We start from the raw sequence: 20,878 nt of genomic DNA on the forward strand, positions 1-20,878 counted from the left end.
GATGCTACATGTTCTGATATTTTTTTATCAAACTTAAGACGGCTACAGTGAAGAAGAAACATAAACTTGCAGATACAGATTTGTTGATGTTGCTCCTGCATAAGTCCGAAAGGTAAAAGAAGACCATCATCATCCGCTCTGATATAAACAAGCAGTCAAAGTGTATATTAATATGTTAAAAAACTTTTAGAAGATGAATTGTGCAATTAGTTGCTCTTTCTTCATGCTTACATAGGCTTTGATACAACTTCAATGATTTTTGGCATCGATAAAAGGTATCGGATATTAATAAAACCTGTACCTATCATGAAGTTATGCGTTAGTTCATTCCTCCTTCCAAACAAGTCTAGAGAAAAAATATCAAATCTTGGCAAATGTTTGATGGTCGGACTGTTTGGATGAAAGTCCAATGATTCCTTAGAATTACTGAGCCATAATATTGTCACAAAGAAAGTGGCTACTGCCGAAACATTCGTCACTCCTGAGCGACTTCACCCAACATCACATCCTCTCGATGCAGCTGCGGTCGCTATGGACACTCCTGCACTGCTGTATGTGACCCTTGCAAAACTGAAAACTGAAAATCCAAACAATTCACAAGAGGTCTGTACTGAAGACGAGGACGACACGGGCAGTTTAAAGCTCTGAGACAAAATTTACAGAAAAAGGTTATTGTGTATCAGATGAAAGTGGACAGCAGAATGTCATAAATTGTATTTCATGATTATTCAACTGCTTAATTGTATAAACAATTCAATCAAAGTGTTCTTTGTCTCCAAAATTATGGCGTTTGACATAAAACAAATCATCAACATTAAGTCAAACGTTACGTACTTGTGATCCTTCTTATTGTGGTGGTGCCTATATTTGGACAATGTTAGATTTCTGTGTAACATAATAAACTTACACAATGTCTGGTGATCTTAAAGTGTTCTTTGACCCCCGAAACCTAGGTGTAGACAAAAAATCATCACATTTGAGAGGATTGTTTATGATATGATCAGAAATAGGTTTGGGCGGCAATCTTGGTGACCATCTTGATTTTTTCCGGAAGTCCGATTTTGGTAAACGTTTAATATGTTATTAAGTACCTTCTTCCCTACCAGGATCAGTAACATACCATACATATTTTTAGCAATTGGTTGGGTGTCGAAGTATATATTGAGCTTACTAAGTCTGTGATGGAAACAAACAACTCTTTATTTTAACCCTTGATAAACTGGTTGTGTCAAGGAGTTTTGATAAGTGTTTCAATGTTGTTTTCTCAACGACCGCTTTTAGATGTATTGTTGGTGTTTTCAGAAAACATTTTAGGAGAGTTGCGCAAGATTTATTAATTGAGTACAAAACATCAATATCGCATTGAAATATTAATATTTTTGCGGATATTGTACTGTTTTATTTCTTGTTTTAGTGATTTCTGTTTGTTTTTACATAGTTGCAAATTTAGCAGTTTTAAAGCAAACGAGCATTTTGCAAATTTACAAATACAACCAAAACAAGTTTGGTCACCCAAGGATATTTTGTTTCATTTTCATATAGTATTTGTAGGTATTATCTTAAAACAATTAATCAAAAGAATCTAACATTGGGTAAACATCATCAAAACCGTTGAAAATCACTTACATCTGCGTCTTTTAAAAACCATATGCTGACAATTGACTAACCTTCAACTATTTACAAGTACATAAAGTCTTGAGTTAGAGCACTGAAGGTGACATCTCGGTATTGCTTCATCAAGTGCGTTAACGCTTTTGCGAAGGAAATCTCCAATGCATGCAGATGTTCAAGTGGAGAATCCTTCACCGCACTTAATTATTTTTTTTCCAACGCAAATTGACCTTTCTTATCAAGATTGCATACTTCTTAAAGTGGCCGAGGACATAAGATAATTTAAACTGTTTAAACGATAATACATTCTTGAATGCGAATCTATTATTCAAGTGAGACCGTTTTGTTTATTTTAAAACTAGCACAAATGTCATTTGCTTGAGACTCCGTTTCTCGTTTAAAAAAAGCTGATGATCACAATAATAAATAGTAAGGCAACTTAAAAGTTATCCATTTGTGAGAATAGTCTCCTTTAGATACGAACGACTGATATCTCAAATCCCAAAAAACACTGGGAGGAGTGACTGGTTCTGCGTTTACTGTAATTAGTAGACTTCTAAGCATGTGGACAGTCCGAACGAATATTAATATCGGTACGATTCTTCTACGCGGAAAGGAGAAGAGTTGTAATAATAATTTGTTTCTACTACCTATGCATCGTTCTCATGAAGATATAATAATCACATATGTTTAACGCATTTTCAAAATACAGAGGTCGTCGCACTGCTTCCTTGCACAATCAACTGTTGAACAACAATCTCGGAAGAAATTAGATTACTTCTTTTGAAGAGAGACTCTATTTAGTAAGTTTTTACATGTAATGTATTGACGAGCGCGAAGTAGACTTATAGAGATGCTCATATACGACTTTTCATTCAATTTACATCTTCTTTTCAACCCCCGGAAAGATTTTAACACAATTTGATATAAATGATTAATGACCCACTTTCAAAGTTGTTTTACTCGTTCCGATCCGCTACACATGCTATATTAAAGGCAAAAAAAGCTAAACAAATAGACTATTAGAATTACTTTTTCAAAGTTTCCTTCTCTGACACCACAAGGGTCAGGAATTGGGTAGTTGATGTGTTGCATTCGTTAGTGGTCATCTACTATGTTTGTTCAAATCATGCCTCTGGGGTGAAAACTGTTACGCCCTAATGGTCTCATGATTTATATCGACTTGTTGAGTAGGGGTTAGGGATTTAAAGTAACATAAATTATCAAATCAACGAATTGTCCGCAAAATATTGCGTTAAATAAAGTTTACCCATAAAAAAATCAGTGTTCCTTAAAGCCATAGCCAAACTTTCAACGCTAGATGTGGTATGGTAAAATAGATCCAACGAGATACAAAATGCTCATTTTTTGTTGCATAATGTATTCCATTTTAAATTCCCGCGATGATATCTATTCATACGACACACGAACGTATGGTAACGTATATGGTACATGAACATGTGTTGAATATATTGTCACAAAACATAGCATTTTGTATCTTGTTTAATCTATATTACCAGACCACATCTAGCGTTGAAATTGTGGCTATTGCTATAAAGTGACATTGATTTTTTATGTATTAACTTTATTTTTCGAAGTATATTTTGAATGTTCATGGGCTTTTAATATTTGGTTTGTAACATAACATAGTGGCATTCTACCAAGTTTGTTTAATTCATGCCTCCGGGGTCAAAATTGTCTCAACAATGACTTGTTTTCCGTATATGCTTAGAGTGCAAACTTTTCACAAATGTTCTCTTCAAAAATCACAGGGCCAAGTGCCAAGTCTTAGCGTTAACTTGTTTTCATAACATGTTTTAAGTGAAAAACTCTGAAACTGCAAAGCCAACAGGTTTGGTATTTGTCATGTAATATCGATTGGTGGTCATTCCCCTGGGGTTTAAATTGGGCCCATTCTTGGGGTTTCTTTTTCCCTTGTATTTATATAGTGCAAATTGTTGACGTCTTCTTTTGTTAAACTGCGAGACCCAGATATTAAGTATTTGGCATGTAACATTAGTGCTCTTTAAGTTTTTTTTCAAATCATGCCACTGTTGTTAAAACTGGTCACGCCAAATGTTTTTATGCCTTAAAAAGATGAAACCATTTTACAAACTCTTCTTCCCTGAAGCAACAAGACCATGAGGTGTAATATGACCCTAGAGTCACAAATGGCTCTTTCCTGGGCTGTGGGGGTGAAATGTTTAACATTTAATGATATCGCTTTTGTTTTGTTATGTGACATAGGAATCTGGTTCTTTTCAAAGTTTATTCCAATCTTGCCACTTAGTTCGAAGCTGGCAACGACCCAGTACATATGTGAGTTATCTATTGCCATCTTTACCCTCTTTCTGCGTCGTTTACAAGTGTTATACTGTTTATTTAATTATGAATGATACGAAAGAATCAAATAGGTCGAATAAGCAGTACACATAGTCTTATAGAATCGAAAGCAATAAATAGTTAAGGTTGAATACGACTACTCACATAACAAATCTGCATAATCATTTTCCCACTTTGCACAACATAGTTTCATTAATATGATATTATATACTTACCATAAAGATATTATATATTATGATTAAAAGCGAACCTCTTGAAAATAATATTATTATTATAAGTTCATTACTACGTATATCAATCAATTATCGGGTCGGACACTGGGCGTACCTTTTCTGGCAAAAAAATAAATACAATTGCGTTCGTTTTAATACGCATTTAGAATAATGATGATGATGATAATGATGATGATGATGATGATGATGATGATGATGATGATGATGATGATGATGATGATGATGATGACGATGATGATGATGACGATGATGATGATAATGATGATGATGATGAGGAGGAGGACAACGATGATGATGATGATGATGATGATGATAATGATGATGATGATGATGATGATGATGATGATGATGATGATGATGATGATGATGATGATGATGATGATGATGATGATGATGATGATGATGATGATGATGTTGATGATGATGACGATAATGATGACGATAATGATGATTATGGGGATGATTATGACGGTGATGATTGTTCTTTTTGACGATATATATTAACCACTAAAACAAGATCCTCCAATTCAGAATATGAATCATTTTCAATCATTAACGTATCACAAAGTGCACGTGTTACTTAAGTGCCTTTATGCAGCCAAGAAGTGCTGACAGCCGAAAGCCACTTAAGCAAACTAACGTCAACAAAACACTCGACCAAAATGAAAAATGTTTAGCCTAGGCAAAGCTTACTCCTCGCGCGGGCACTTTAAGGGAATGCGATAAGTCATTTTGTTCAAATCAGGTTTTGACCTTTGTTGATTTTTATGAACAGCCAATAAAGTGTTGGAGAAATTTCCCGCCAGTAGGCCCTAATGAATGACTTTAATGTACGTGGATTGAAACATACAATTCGTAGACACCGGTTTTGTTTCTGCAATTAAAAGAGTATTTAAAGAGTATTTTTGTCGGTGCTAATAATAACTTACTTGTGTCGAAATGTCAATATTAAAAACAATATGGTGTTGCTGCGAGTTCGAAAATATAAAACGCATTCTAAGTAAAACTTTTCATTTGCAAATTAAAGACCCACACCATTTTCATCGCGAAGCTTGTTTTCACCAACACTTGTATTAGTTGGGCGTTTACATTCTCAAAAGCTTAAAGATTAATCAATAATATAAATAGTTGACTCCTTTACAAAACTATCAAAACAAGAGTTTAAACTTTTTATTTCTTACCCATTGCAATAACATTTCGATTTCTACCATGCTTGATCACCTAAACATCGACCATATCAGTATTGTTTTCTATATAACTTCACCGGAGCCCGGACGCTTTGGGCTCTTACTGGCATTGCAAATGCATGCGTAGTAGTCACGCAATTGAAATTCAAATGCACGAGTTATATAGATTGATTGGAACGGAAGGATGGGAGGACCAGCGCAGAACATGGTGGAATCAAATCTGTGCAAATGACGACTATGCATAGCCAAAATTGGGGCGAATTAAGTGGTATACTCAGCAGCTTCGACAAATAATGACAGAGCAATAAAATAACTTTAACATTGTGAAATTATCGAAGCTCCTCTCACAAGCCATCTACACACGTAATTGGATTACGGATAGTTACGGAAGCTTGGACGATTTTACTTTTATTTGTTTTGAATAAATAATATATGGGATTTTGTAGTTATAGACATAACAAATCGAACGATGTACGCTTTACATTAGCGAATATTATAATTTTCGTTTTGTTTACGTTAAAACGCAATTCATAGGAGTAAAAATGAATGTTGAATCGTTTAGAAATGATGTAGTGGAGTCGATATATTTTCGAGTATATCGTATAGAAAAAGAGATTTTTGATGCTTCTTGCCGGGTCACCTTGCTTGACTCTAATGATGCAGTGATTGGGGATATCGTTCAACAAATTCATTAAGATCTTGTTCAAATCTGGTGGTGACTTGTCAAAATACAGTCTTATTATGTCAAACCGTCGTGTTATCTCGTCCAAAAGTGATGTTGACTTGTCAAAACACAGTCCTATTATGACAAACAGTCGTGTTATCTTGTCCAAATCTGGTGCTGACTTGTCAAAATACATTCCTATTATGTCGAACCGTCGTGTTATCTTGTCCAAATGTGAGGCTGACTTGTCAAAATACAGTGTCTTAAAGAAGACAGAAAGAACTGTAACAAAGTAAGACAGCTATGGCGTTCCATACAGGTCTGTTAAACACACACTCTAAATATCGGGCACATACTAGTGGATCAGCCGGAATACTTATTGTGATTGTATCATATGCAAATGCACATGAAGTGGCTGCAAGCTTGTAAATTGAAATGCATATTCCTAATTGACGCAAATTGCATTATTTGTGATTGTGTGACTTTTACATAGATTTAAACCGTAACGTTTAGCGCAAATATGGCGTACGTTGTCAAATTAACGGTAATCAGTTTACTTATTGCCGTCGTGTGCAGCTCAGGACTTGTAAATGTGCTGGATAGAAAGATAAACGCTATAAAAGACGGCATGGAGGCAGAAATTGCATTACTTCGCCATGATATTGGAAACTTTTCCAGCCAGTTGGCACACCTCTTGCATGGAACGGATGGCTTTTCCAGTAAAATTCAAAACGTCAGCCAATGCGGATATGAAAAAGCCGAAAAAGGACCGACAAGCGATCAATTTGTCTTCAATCAAGTTATTAGAAAAGGGTTCGAGTCTGAGAAAAAGTCGATGAAAAATGACTTTGAAATGATACACAGATATGTCAATTCTACAATCAATGATGTTGATAGGATGGGCCAGAGTCTTACATCGTACAAGGTCAATCTAATCGAAACGAAATCACACGTTAAACGTATTAATGACATAACAGTCGATCAAAGTCGAGAGATACTTGCAATTAAAGAACAAATGGAAAGTGTCATGACAAGAAAAGGTTTTGAGTCTGAGAAAAAGTCGCTGGAAAATGACGTGAAAAGGATACACAGCTATGTCAATTCTACAATGAATGATGTTGATAGGATTGACCGGAGTATGGCATCTTATAAGGTAGATATCAGCGAAACGAAATCACACGTTAAACGTATTGATGACATAACAGTCGATCAAAGTCGAGAGATACTTGACATGAAACAACAAATGGAAAATGTCATGACTAGAAAAGGTTTTGAGTCTGAGAAAAAGTCGCTGAAAAACGACGTGGAAACGATACACAGCTTTGTCAATTCTACATTGAATGATGTTCATAGGACAACTCAACGTATTAATGACATAACAGTCTATCAAAGTCGAGAGATACGTGCAATTAAAGAACAAATGGAAAGTGTCATGACAAGAAAAGGTTTTGAGTCTGAGAAAAAATCGATGAAAAATGACGTCGAAAGGATACACGGCAATGTCAATTCTACAATGAATGATGTTGATAGGATGAACCGGAGTATGGCATCTTACATAGTAGATAACAGCGAATTGAAATCACACGTTAAACGTATTGATGACATAACAGTCATTCAAAGTAGAGAGATACTTGCAATAAAACAACAAATGGAAAGTGTCATGACTAAATTGGATTCTCTGAATGAAACATTCAAACGCAGATTAGAAGGAGTAGAGCGTCACATATCGGCTTTGTATGGTTTCGATGCGATGATAAACAAATTAGATACAGATTTTAACCGGAGATTAGAAGGAGTAAAGCGTGAGACATCGGCTCTGCCTGATTTCGAGGCGATGATAAATAAATTAGAGGCGGATTTCAATAAGCCTTCACGTTTTCAAGCGTTGAGCGCGTCGTCTAGTTCAGTTCGCTTGCATGATACGTCTATCTATGTTCTTGGAAAGAAGCGTACGGATTATCACTCGGCATCTAAAGTCTGCTCTGATGTCGGTGGGTACCTAGTAGAGATTAACAGTGAGGAAGAGAATGCGATCATTATGGAGATGTCAGATAAAAGCTCTGTCAGTGGTTGTTACCTTGGTGGCAGTGACAGAGTTACCGAAGGAAACTGGAAATGGGAACATAGCGGAGATTCTATTCCGATGCGCAATCAGGGAAAATTCCAGAAGTGGGCCGAAAATCAACCAAATACCGGTACTCATGTTTCAGATGAGCATTGTTTGGTTATGCACACGGACAGTGGAGAGTGGCATGATTACAACTGCCGCGGAGAATGGGCGTATGTTTGTGAGGTGGGCCTGGTTAACATACTAGCTTACTGGTAGCCCTGGTTTATCCATTCCAAGGAAACTCGTATCATTACACGTGCAGTCTCAAGAGATTGCAGATAATTTGGGTGATCCATATTTCATATAGAAACATTTTATGGAACTTTGAATCAGAATAACCTATGTTATTTTAGTGAGGAAATAAAACATATACTGAACAAACATGCATGTTTTGACGAATGGAAATGCAATATGAAAACTTAGACAATTATTATGTTAATGGAATATTTCCGACTTTGAGTTCATATTTTATTTTTCAATTGTCTAAATGAATGTCAACCACAGACATACTTTTTGCAATATTTTCCAATAAATGTCAAAGCAGTAGCGCTAGTTATACAAATGTATATATTAAACACACGCATGACATTTTGTTCAAATGACAGACAAACACGAGGTGAGTGCTGAATTACTTACATACTCATACATGCAGTAACTTAGTCTCTTCAAGAGTATTCAGGTCAAAGAGTTGTAACAAGAAACTTTACATGAGTTATTACCAATGTTCAGATTGACGTTCTGTTTAGTAATACTATAAAACTATTTTCTAGACCCCCATTCAATAATACACTGTTAGTAATTACCAAAGGCAAACGAGGTATTTAAATATCATCTAAATGAACATATCAGCATCTTTGTTACGTTATTGCCTTTCGTTTGAATTGGGTTTACACCAGAAGTGTTGCTTCGTTGCTGCATTTGACAAGACAATAGAACTGTGAAATATGTAGGTTTATAGTTTATTTTATCACTATACGATTTGAACAAAAGCTTCATCAACCTGATACCCTTCTCATAAAAAGTACAATGTACTCACGCTACATTCTTGTAACTTAAATGTTGTTTTTTTTTTACAGATTTACGCATGTTTTAAAAAACATATACATGTAAATATACCGAATAACAAATCAATTGTAATAAGAATTGTCTTAACATTAATTTTCGCAAGGAAAAGGTGAACAAAAACACAAGAACATTTAATTTCACCGAGAGTCGAAATACATAAATAATATGAATATTGAATATGCGACTTAAGCTACATTCATTTAACAAATTGTGTTTTGTTTGACGTGTTTTCTTTCTTGTATAATATTAGCAGACGGAAAAAAGTAATACTCAATTGATAAGTGTCTAGAATTAAGCTATTGCTGTAATTTAAATTATTAAGGTCATTTTTGTACGCATAATAAGGATATGCCATTGTACTTCGTCGATGTCGAACCTTTCGCAATAAAAAGGTGAACCAAAAAAACACAAGAACATTATATTTCACCGAGAGTCAAAATACATAAATAGTATGGATCTCTGCTATCATATCAACAACTGTATTTATTCTTCAATATTTTCTTTTCTATTCAATCGAGGTTAGCAAGTGTTGCTTGGAATGTAATAAAAACTATCGCTTTTCGCCATTCCGGTCAATGGTGTCCAGAGAGAGGGGCCACATCAAACGTCTGGACACTGCATCCTTGATGTAGGCGTTAGGACTTTCGATTGAATCGCCGGTCATGCTATACCAGAAATTCAAACAAAAATCTCGTGACCATGTACTGTCGATTTTGGGGCTTTGCAGAATGGCATTGACACCTTGCAAAGCAGGCGCGCTTGATTTAAGGACTATATAAGCCCCTATTATGCACACGTTTGTTAAACTGTTCATTCTAGCTTGAACTTGTCTATTTAGATTTCGAAATCTAATTTAGTTAATTTGCGTTAGTCGTTTCATGTGTCTTTTATTGGCTTAAAAAACGCCTTGACATTGTGTTCAATCGTCAACTACCAATTCATCGAAACAATCCATGTAACGAGATTCGTTAGTTTATTGTGAGGCAAACGCCCTTTAGTCTATGTTATTTCATGTACTTAAAGACTTCGCCTCGCTCTGGGGAAACGGGGCTTAATGCACTGCACATACGCTGAGGCTACTCACGATGACCTTCTCCGCTTTTGTGGAAATTTTCGTTTCTATGAAGTCTCTTCCTAAGGAAAAGCAAGCCTTGTCGGAACGTTTCGTCTCTGCACAGGCTAATCTGGGACGACACATGCATTTAGCCCCATTTTCACAGAGCGAAGCATATATATTTTTACCCTTATTCAGAGTTCTAACATAAGAGTAGGCTGTTATTCTTTGAAAATGTAAACATTGACATCTCATTCTTCAAATACAACATTCGTTGTATTGGAAAACGTCTGACCACATATATTAAATAATATACTTTGAATAACATAAAGGAATAATAAGAAAATCAAGAAACATCAGAATACACATTTGTCTTACTTTAAGCTAATACTGTATGAGACAGGAAAATTAAATGGGCTTACTTACTTGGAATGGTCAATTCAAAGAATTAGGGGTTTACCATGGATAACTTGCCTCCATATTCGCACATGTTCCCGTACCAACCAGACAAACACTCACCTCTGTTGATGCCTGAAAACGAACCGTTCGATGTCAGTGTTCCATGAAAGCGTATGTGTATACATATTTGAATACTTTGCTGTGATGCCTCAATTGGAGTGATATAATGGAATCAAATTCATTTTCAAATGACTTTTTATCAAGGTTATGTTGTTTTATACGTGATACTTTTCGTAAATGCTATTCCTTATTTTTTGTTTTATATCATCGTAATAAATAAATGCAAATACATTTTTATGAACAAGATATAGTTTGATAAATCTTATGGCGTGTGTGCGTTTAACACAAATAGGATTATGTTAGACTGTGGTGTCATTTGCTTTTAGGAAATCGTTTGTCAACAATAAAAGAAAGTGACCTGTCTATTTCGTTTAAAGCATGTGAAAACAAATATTTGAACTAGTTGTCATATCATTCTAGCAGCGTCATGCGATATGGGTATTGTGCCTTATGCAGTCATATAAAATCGCTCAGATAGGTCAGGAGCAACACTGGTTGCTATACAAGTAACATAAGGTTTTGCGGTCTAAATAGCGGAACGGGTAGCTCTATACCAGACTGCGCTGGGCTTGAGTTACGCTAGCATTATATGGTATAATACCAATTTTCGCCTGACGCGGGAATTTCTACACTTCAGTAAAGTTTGTTCAGTAGAGCCGTTAATAGGCCTCCTATTTCTTAACTCGTTTATTTAAAATAACGTATTCAACTACAGCTCTTGCCAGATTCTATAAACAAAAATTAATAAATGAATACCAATGTTGGATTGTTTCAAGTACATCATACCAGGTTCGTTTACAGTGTTCGCGGTTAGCGCAGTGTTTAGTATACCATCGGAGCTCTACTCTTGTGGACTGCACTTTTCCGCTATGCGATCTATCTACCTTTTTAAGTTTGAAGTTTACACCTCTAACCGTATTCGAGATATGCTCTTAAAAGAAATCTATCAGCAGGACCAATTAAGGAAACAAAAACTTGAAACAAGTAACTTTGTTTCTTATCATTTTGTTGTGCAGGGTATAATAACACTCTCTTATTGTTTCCTGTATTTGATTTTGGTTTTTTATTTGTGTGTGCGTTTAACACGTATATTGATGGCATAACATTACATTTCACTTCAATAAATTACATTCAATTTAAATTTTGAATCAACGCAAATCAGTAAAGGCATATAGAATACCCAAGGATTTATAACGCATGGGAATCAAATTTGGAATGATCAGCCAAATGTAACAATTACCAATTAGCGATACTAAAAGTCAAGGTCAATTTGAGACGAGTTTTCACAAAAGCATTGTTTGGTTCGATGTTTTTAATTATTATTTTATGAAACTGTTGTTTATTGACTGCATTCATTCACTTTCATTTCCGATATGGCACACAATTTTTTTTATCTCGTTTATATTTGCCTCACCATATATGACATAGCAAACTTAATTGTAAACTCTGCATGCACTTTTATATACATATAATGTTTTCATATAGTATAATATTTTTGTCTTGTTTATTACAGCTATAAAAAAATGACTGCCTTTTCGTATCGTTGTGAGTAATTAATTATAAGACAAAGGATGTTTAATAAATAGTTTTTCGAGCACAAACAGAATAATGCTTAGCGTACAAAATAGATATATGAACATCCGAATATGTTCATTGAATGATCCCGAATTTGTAAAAGTAAGTCTGTATGAAAAATACGGCATACACATGGGGTACTTTGACAAATGGGTGTAATTTGAACATGATGGCACTAGACGTCTCTTCTGCATTGTTTTTAGAACATGTTTCAAAGTAGTTTTGCTTATGAAGTCAGAATGAACTATATGCTTAAAGCAAAAGATCAGTTTTAACCCCTAGAGGCATCTGAAAAAACGCTATTTACATTACAAATACATTATTTATCGGATATGTATAATAACAGAACAAATTGATTTTGCAATACCAGATTTAATTAGTAATATGACCAACGGGCCTAGGCCACCTTTACCAAAGTGGCATCAGGGTTATTAGAAAAAATGACATATTAACTTTAAACTGTGTTGTTTCAGCACATGTTTAATATATTGCGTTAATAAAGTTTATATATCAATTTGTCTACTATGGTACTGTTTTATAACAAGTTGCATGATATAAAGATTTTTTAAGGTTTAATTTAAACAAATCTGTATCTCTGATGAACAATTTAAGCAGCTTACTGGTACGTTTTGAAAGAGGGTCACCCAATTATCATACCAAATAAGAGAATATTTTAACGGTCTTTTTGTGTTACAAATCATGTTTCATCCAGTTCGTGACCAGCTTTTATCACTGGGTTCGAATTTCAACGATTGACGTAGTGAATCACTATACATTAAGGCTGTAAGGCATCAATTTACAAAACATAAGGACAAAGATATTTCAGAGGAGATATTTAATCACTTTGTTATTTAAGTATTACAAGCATGCGATCCCTGTAGTGTATAAAGTTTAGACTTGGACATAATTAGAGCAAGGTAATCACCAAAATATCAAACATATTGGCCGTGTAGTGAAGGGAATGGTGTTCAATGTGATGTTGGTTATTTAAAGGCTATTTAAACTATGAGACCACAATGGCATGTTCAGTTTTCAACCAAGGAGCTTAAGTTGAAAATGGACTAAACACGGCCATACTTGCCATCCAATATGAAATTCAAAATTTTAAAGTCTAAACAATTCTAAATTATACAAACGATGATTGAAACCAGTATAACAACTCATAGTTTTAACTGAGGTACTAACATGCCTTCAGTTAAACTTATTGTTTACATGAGGCCTCGATGGCATTGACGCACTAACCAGAGTTCAAGGTATAGCCAAAGATTTGAGTTCGGTGACGTTGTTTTTGCAAAATGAGACCCAGACTAAAAACAGCCTAGATGTTGTAACAATCTGTTAATGAAGATTTATAGTGCGTTAAGCCTTATCTAAGACTTAACCTGGTAAGATTGGGTAATACAGATAGCTATTATTTTGTTAACACATTTTGTTAAAGCTTTAACATGGTGACCAGGTTTTGTACCCCACATGAAAACATGTTATTATTTCCTCTTTCTTAAAGATTTCATTAGGAGTGGTTCATGTATCACTAGTATATTTTATTGAGTTTTTAAACCAGGAAAAACAGGTAATCTCAAATAAAGACCAGTTTGCTCGATCATTGTTTTGGAAACTTATATAAAATCCATGATATAGAAAACAATATGTTTTCACCAATAAAACAACGGATCACCGATAACTACAATTAGACAAGGCACGCCAAAATTTAACTATTTGTTACGCCTACAAATTTAAAATGTATCGATATAATAAGACTAAGTGAGCGTTTCAGTCAGGTCATTTATATATACATGTACTTATTTTCTTGCTCCGTTAAAAATATGCATTATAACGAGAAAAATCACAGCTTCTCTACATAATGTTAATTACAACTGAATGGTTTAACTAATTAAGCGAATAAAAACATTCTAAAAAACTAAGGTAAGTACTTTTATTTGATAATGATATGCAGAAATCTGCCGAATCTTTGTGTAAAATACCTTACATTTACATGTAGAGTCGGCATAAAAAATTATGGTCGGCTGGGTTATTGGAAATATTTTTCTAAACCTTACTAGTATAGGTCTTATGTTGTTTTAAGGAGTTTCGTAAGTGTTTAACCGTTGTGTTTACAATGATCACCAGTACTTATATTGCATAACACTTACGATATATTGCGCCATATTTATTATCGACTATAGCTTAACCTTTCACCATAAAATATACTATTATGTGATTATTGTGACGTTCAACTAGCTGTTTAAAAGAAAATTCCTCAACTGTCTTGCACATGCAGATTTATTTTAAAAGAAAAGGTATTCACATAAAAACTGATGTTTATGGTTTAAAAGCATTAGCTGAAACTATAAAATGAAGAAACAAACCAACATTTTCAATTATTTGATAAAATAATCATAGCACGAACACATTATTTGCGACACACTATCTTTGTAGAAACGTCAGTATTGTGGCTGGGGATCAAGTTGTTATGTTATTTTAAATATAATGATATTTATATTAACTGTAACAATTAATTTGCAAAAACTTTCGCTAAAGGCGGCTGCATTTTTGAATGTTGTAAATTAATTGCGGGTACTGCTTAATATTTATATTTTTATTACATAAAAAATCGCTGACCTTTATTTTTAAATATTGTTAATGATGAGAGCATATATAGAAATACATTAAAGAAAGTTTGCGAAATTGCATAATTTAAAACTTTTTAAAATCTGAAATATGTTGCTAAAATGGTAAGATTTGATTCGGTTTTATCGGGCGAATAAACTCGGTGTCTTGTCATTGTTCAAATTTAACGCATTTTATTGTTGCTTTTTGCTTTCATCAAATGTAAACGGTTTTACTAATGCTTTCAAATAACTTATTTTTTTATCATTCAAAACTTGTATCCGTGTTTTATTAGTTTCTACGAAAATGGAACATTTTAAAAGCACAGGCGCATTTTGCACCATTGCAGACAAACGATATCCGGCTACCCTTTATTTCATTTTTCATTTATTGTTACATCTTAAGAATTTTTTATCAAAAACATCAATCGTGTGGGAAAACTATCATAATCAAAGTACTGAAAGTACTGGTGTGACGATGCTTTTGAGAGGATGGATATAAAAGCATCAAGTTAAGTTTATCTAAATCACCACAATCACCACAATTGTGTATGTTGGTACGAAAAAAAATTTGGTACACACATTTTGAGAGAAAAATTTGGGTATGAAAACAAATTTGGGTACGAAAAAATATTTGGAAACCCAAAAAATTGGGATCGAAAAAAATTTGGGTACGAACAAAAAAGTGGGTACGAACAATTTTAGGTACGGACAAAAATTGGGGGAACTGCAAAGTATTACCTGTGGGGAACTTCAGGATGACCTTGACCTTTCACCACTCAAAATGTGCAGCTCCATGACATACACATGCATGCCGAATATGGAGTTGCTATCTTCAATATTGCAAAATTTGACCTTTGACCTTGACCTTGAAGGATGACCTTGACCTTTCACCAATCAATATGTGCAGCTCTATGAGATACGCATGCACGCCAATATTGAAAAAGTTATGGCCAATGTTAAAGTTTTTGGACAGACAGACAGACACTTTATATTTGACATTTGACCTTGAAGGATGACCTTCACCTTTCACAACTGCAAATGTGCAGCTCCATGAGATGCACATGTATGCCAAATATCAAGCTGCTATGTTCAATATTAAAAAAGTTATGGCCATTAAAGTTTTCGGACGGACGGACAGACTGACACACTGACTGACTGACTGACAGTTCAACTGATATAGGCCACTCTACCGGGGGCATAAAAAGCAATGGCGATATTTTTCTCAGCCACATTATTGTTAATAGTTTGATATCACAAAATGAAAGTGAAAGTAGAACTGTCAAAAATGACAACCTGTCAACGTGTTGTTTTTGCTGGCACGAGAGGTTACACTCAATGTGTTCACATTTTGACCATAGGCTTTGTCAATGACCTTTATAGTATGGGTAGCTTTGATATTATTTATTGCTATCATGTAACTGCATGATTGTGTATATGTTTACAATACACAAAGCATAAATAATGATATAAATATACTGATTGAGCTTATAATAATCTGATATTTATAGCCAGGTCAATTAAGGACTTAAAATACAATTTTGTGTCCTGATTTCATGAAGAAATGACCATGCATGTCCTAGATTTTAAATGCAAGGCCTTGTTGTGACACATTGGTAGAATTTACCGTTAAACTGTTACCATGCTTATGAAATTAGTATTTATTGCACTATCTAAGGAAATCTAAATCAGGCACTGATTTTTCTTTTTTTAATACAGTCATAGATCAGTTGTGGCCTCTGGGTAATGACCAATTTTTGCTTACTTGTCACACCTTTAAACATTTTCACACGTCTATAATAGCAAATCTGGATTTAGGTGATCTTCAATGGTACATTTAAACTTTAGCTCTGTTACAAGAGTGCTGGTAAAGTCCAGTCACATATTTAAATCTAGGCCATGTCAAAATCAAAGTGTCAAAGACAAATGAAAGATGCGTTCATTAATTATTGTCCAGTTGTTTACTACTGCTGTAAGGTTTTATATAATATGACTGATGAACATCATGTGAGAGAAAATTCACATTATTATTGAATATCAGGTTTAGCAGCCTTTTAGATAACAAAGTATGCTAGTTTTCAATGTCGCTTCTGGGGATCAAACCCGTAGGGCTTTAAGGAAGATTCTGAAATTTTCGATCCCTCGAGAGCAACCAAACCAAAAATTAAGTCAAATATTGCCGACTCGGTTTTTTGAGTCGGTTCATGAGGGATAATGGAGCTCGATTGGAAATTGTCGGCTCTGGAACTACTTACATGTACTCCGGGTAATCTTAAGTATACTTACATGTACCCTGGGTACTCTAAGTAAACTTACATGTACCCCAGGCATGGTAAATAAACGTAATTGTACTCGGTCCATATTAGACTGTACCCGAGTTGTATTCGCGCCCAAAATCCGATGTCGTAAAACGCGCAACCAATTATCTTAAACACGCTTCTCTTCAAAAAACACTGCATCAACATGCTTTTTGAGTATGTGTTCCGATAATATAGAGGCCATACTACAGAAAATTGACATAAATGTGCAGGGCTTAACACTAAGGCACGTCTGAACGACATTCACTGCCCGTACCTTGGTCCGGGCTAGCCAATGTCCCAGGAACATGCCCGACCGGTCGTGTGTATTTTGGGCGGGATTATATGTTCTATATCAATAAACTGCGTTTTAAATAAGCTTTTCAAAGATGCAAAAATCTTAATACAGTACGATCAGATGACAATTAAATCCCAGAGTGAGTTTGGAGACAACAAACGGATCGTATCTCGCAATAGATTCGGAACCCCCTGATTGCAATCAAAAAGAGGCCGACAATTCAGAAAATCCCCGGCGGTTTTCCTGGTAAAACACGTCAGTACCTATTTTTAAACGGAATGCCGCTAGACACGGTTTTTGATTGGTTTCCTCGAAGTGACGTGTTTTCTCAATGAAAATACGTTTGAAACTAAAAGCCGGGATCGTCCAGGATCGTCCGAAATGATGAAGGTATAAAACTCGACATTTACACAAAGTTACTATAAAATTAATAGTTATTTATCAATTTTAAATAATTTTAATTTGTTGTCATTATGGAAAAGTTATATTATCCTTTAGACGATTAATAAATCCATTTAGAGGAAGATAGAGACTTTATTTAGATAAGAAGTGTTTTGACAATATTTTTTACGCAATTCAATTAGCAAAACTAATAATAATGGTCGATCCCGGCTTTTAGTAGAGAGTTAACCCTGTACAATTGTTACAACTACCCTAACACGTTATTTTGCTAAGATTCACTTACCATTTCTTGTAAGACGGTAACCCGGCAATCTATGTAAAAAAAGGTTTTAACGTTCATGTCGTTGTTTAAGTTTGGCTTTACGGGTGGGGGTGTGGGTTCCTCGGATACGAAAAAAAGGGAAGGAGGAAAGTTAGAGAAAGTAGGAGGAAATAAAAAAAACAAGAAAGTTTCTCCAGAAATGGCGTGAAGATTACAAATAGATGTCTTAAATAGATGAATATTGAATTCAAAAGCATTAGTAAGGCTAGCTAATAAGAATGATTTAATCATAATTGCGCATCTCCAAGCACGAGAAAATACAAGTTGAATGATAAATATAAAGCTTTTTTATAATACTTGGGTCAGGGCACATGAAAGATTGGTCAGGGCTAGTAGGTTCTGCATTTACTAGCCCGAACGGGCTAGTTGAAAAAAAGCTAGCGTTAAGCCCTGATGTGTATATATAATTATTACAAAAAAATAGTCGACAACGACGGATTTAGGGTTAAATTTCCCGGGTACATTTTAGTATATTTACCGTACCCGGGATACATGTAAGTATACTTAAGAGAACACGGGGTACATGTACGTAGTACCCGAGCCGACAATGAACAATCGAGCGATACTGGAAGGTGCAACATCTCTCACGCCCCCTAGCATCGCCTTTAGCAGTATTCAATTCTCAACAGGAAAGTGCTGGAGTCATTGATCCCGAGGGACAAGAAAAGCAATTGATTAATGTTCGAAATAAATAATTTGATTAATGACAATTCTATTATTTGAGCCAGGTCACAGGAAAAGAGCAGTCAAATCAGTATCCAATTAAATTATTTGTTATTGTCAGAAAAACGCTTTTAAGGATGTTCGATCGTTTTGTGAAAATTTTCAAAATATCCGGAATGCTATAATTTTTTGTATGGTGATTAATGAATCTGTATCTGAAATTAATATAAAATAAAAAAGAGAGGTCACCGTGAATAATTTTGAGATAACGAAGGTTTTTAAATGCCATGTGCGTTTGAAAAAAGGTCATTTTTGCGGGGCATAAATTTGGGGGTACGGTAAAAAGTTTTTGTGTAATACATTTAAAATGGCATAATAGTATTGAGATTGCATTAGATTAGCAACTGTAACATGTGTATTATCATAGTGAACAGTTTTAAAACCAAAAATTATGGAAATCGTAAAAAATAATGAGAAATAAGTATGACTAGTTTTTTGTTTGTTTTGAATTTTTTATTGCACAGTTCAAAATAGATAACATGCAACACAGATACATATTTCTGTTGATGTAATATTCATATTCATTTGAAGTTCTCAATAATTAAAGTAAACTAGCTAAGCATTAAAATGAAGTAAAGAAATTGATAGGTCACCGTGGATTTTTTTTTGCTATAGACATTTTAATATGGACGTAATTTCAAAAATACAATGACTAACATTGTAATAGTAATTAAAACATATCTATATAATAACTGCTCCATAACAATCAAATTATCAACTGAAATGTGATACACGTAGAAATATTTATAATGTATATTGTTATGAAAATATTTCAGATGTAACAACTGTAAAAACAATGTTGATGTTCAAATAAACATCTTAAATTACCCCACCCACCTGTTACCCATGTTGTTTGTTGTAAATTGAACATATGTATTAGGTATTTTAAAATTATTTTTTGAACTGTGTGATGTATATTAAAAGACAAGAGGCCATGATGGCCCTGTATCGCTCCACTGCTGAAAAAAAGACTGAAACAAATATTCTCCGCATGTGCAGATACTTAAATATAGGCCCTTTTTAAGCACATGTACAATTTTGTGACCACCTGGGCTGGGTCAAATTTAACCCCAGGGGCATAATTTGAGCAAACTTTGTAGAGGACTACTATATCTCACTCCATACAAAATGTGGTGGCCCTAAGTCTTAGATGTAGAGTTAAGGACAAGAATATTTTTAAAGTTTTCATAAAATAAGCAAGATACAAGCGTATATAATGTTCAATTTTGTGACCCGCGGGTCAGGGTCAAATTTGACCCGAAGTAACAAACTTGGTAGATGACTATAAGATGTTCCTGCATACCAAATTTGGTAGCCATAGTCAGAATGGTTTTCGACAAGATTTTTAAAGATTTCACAAAATAGGCGCTTTATAAGCGTTTATTAAATTTTGTGACCCCCCGCGGCAGGGTCAAAGTTGACCCCAGAGGCATTATTTGAACAAATTTGGTAGAGGTTTATAAGATGTCACTACATACCAAATTTGGTAGCCCTAGGCTTTTTTTCACAAATTAAGCACTTTATAAGCATATGTTCAGTTTTGTGACCCCCGGGGCAGTTTCAAATTTAACCCAAGGGGCATAATTTGAACAAACTTGGTAGAGAACTATTACATGTCACTACATACCAAATTTGGTAGCCCTATGCCATACTAATATGAACAAGAAGATTTTTAAAGTTTTCACAAAAAATGCCTAATATAAGCATATGTTCAATTTTGTGACCCTCAGGGCAGGGTCAAACTTGACCCTAGGGGCATAATTTGAACAAACTTGGTAGAGGACTATAAGATGCCACTACATACCAAATTTGGAAGCCCAAGGCCCAATGGTTATGGACGAAAAAATATGTGAAGTTTTCACAAAATAG

The 20,878-nt window shown here is 34.6% G+C and overlaps 1 protein-coding gene across 2 annotated transcripts; it reads left to right on the forward strand.

The window, feature by feature from the left end:
- The first annotated feature begins 6,394 nt into the window (after window positions 1-6,394).
- On the forward strand, window positions 6,395-8,694 carry LOC127871601 (C-type lectin domain family 4 member F-like). Of its 2 annotated transcripts, XM_052414696.1 has the most exons (2): window positions 6,395-7,078; window positions 7,307-8,694. In XM_052414696.1, exons 1-2 carry the CDS (start codon window positions 6,559-6,561, stop codon window positions 8,362-8,364), a joined length of 1,578 nt encoding a protein of 525 aa, XP_052270656.1. In that variant the 5' UTR covers window positions 6,395-6,558; the 3' UTR covers window positions 8,365-8,694. The 2 variants fall into 2 exon arrangements, with proteins under 2 accessions (XP_052270656.1, XP_052270655.1); XM_052414695.1 differs by having other exon boundaries at window positions 6,395-8,694.
- Window positions 8,695-20,878: the final 12,184 nt, after the last annotated feature.

This window comes from Dreissena polymorpha, chromosome 3 (assembly GCF_020536995.1).
Source record: "Dreissena polymorpha isolate Duluth1 chromosome 3, UMN_Dpol_1.0, whole genome shotgun sequence".
NCBI lineage: Eukaryota > Metazoa > Mollusca > Bivalvia > Myida > Dreissenidae > Dreissena > Dreissena polymorpha.

What these genes read in the sequence shown, in the direction of transcription:
- LOC127871601 (XM_052414695.1), top strand. Translation starts at nt 6,559, where the DNA reads ATGGCGTACGTTGTCAAATTAACGGTAATCAGTTTACTTATTGCCGTC.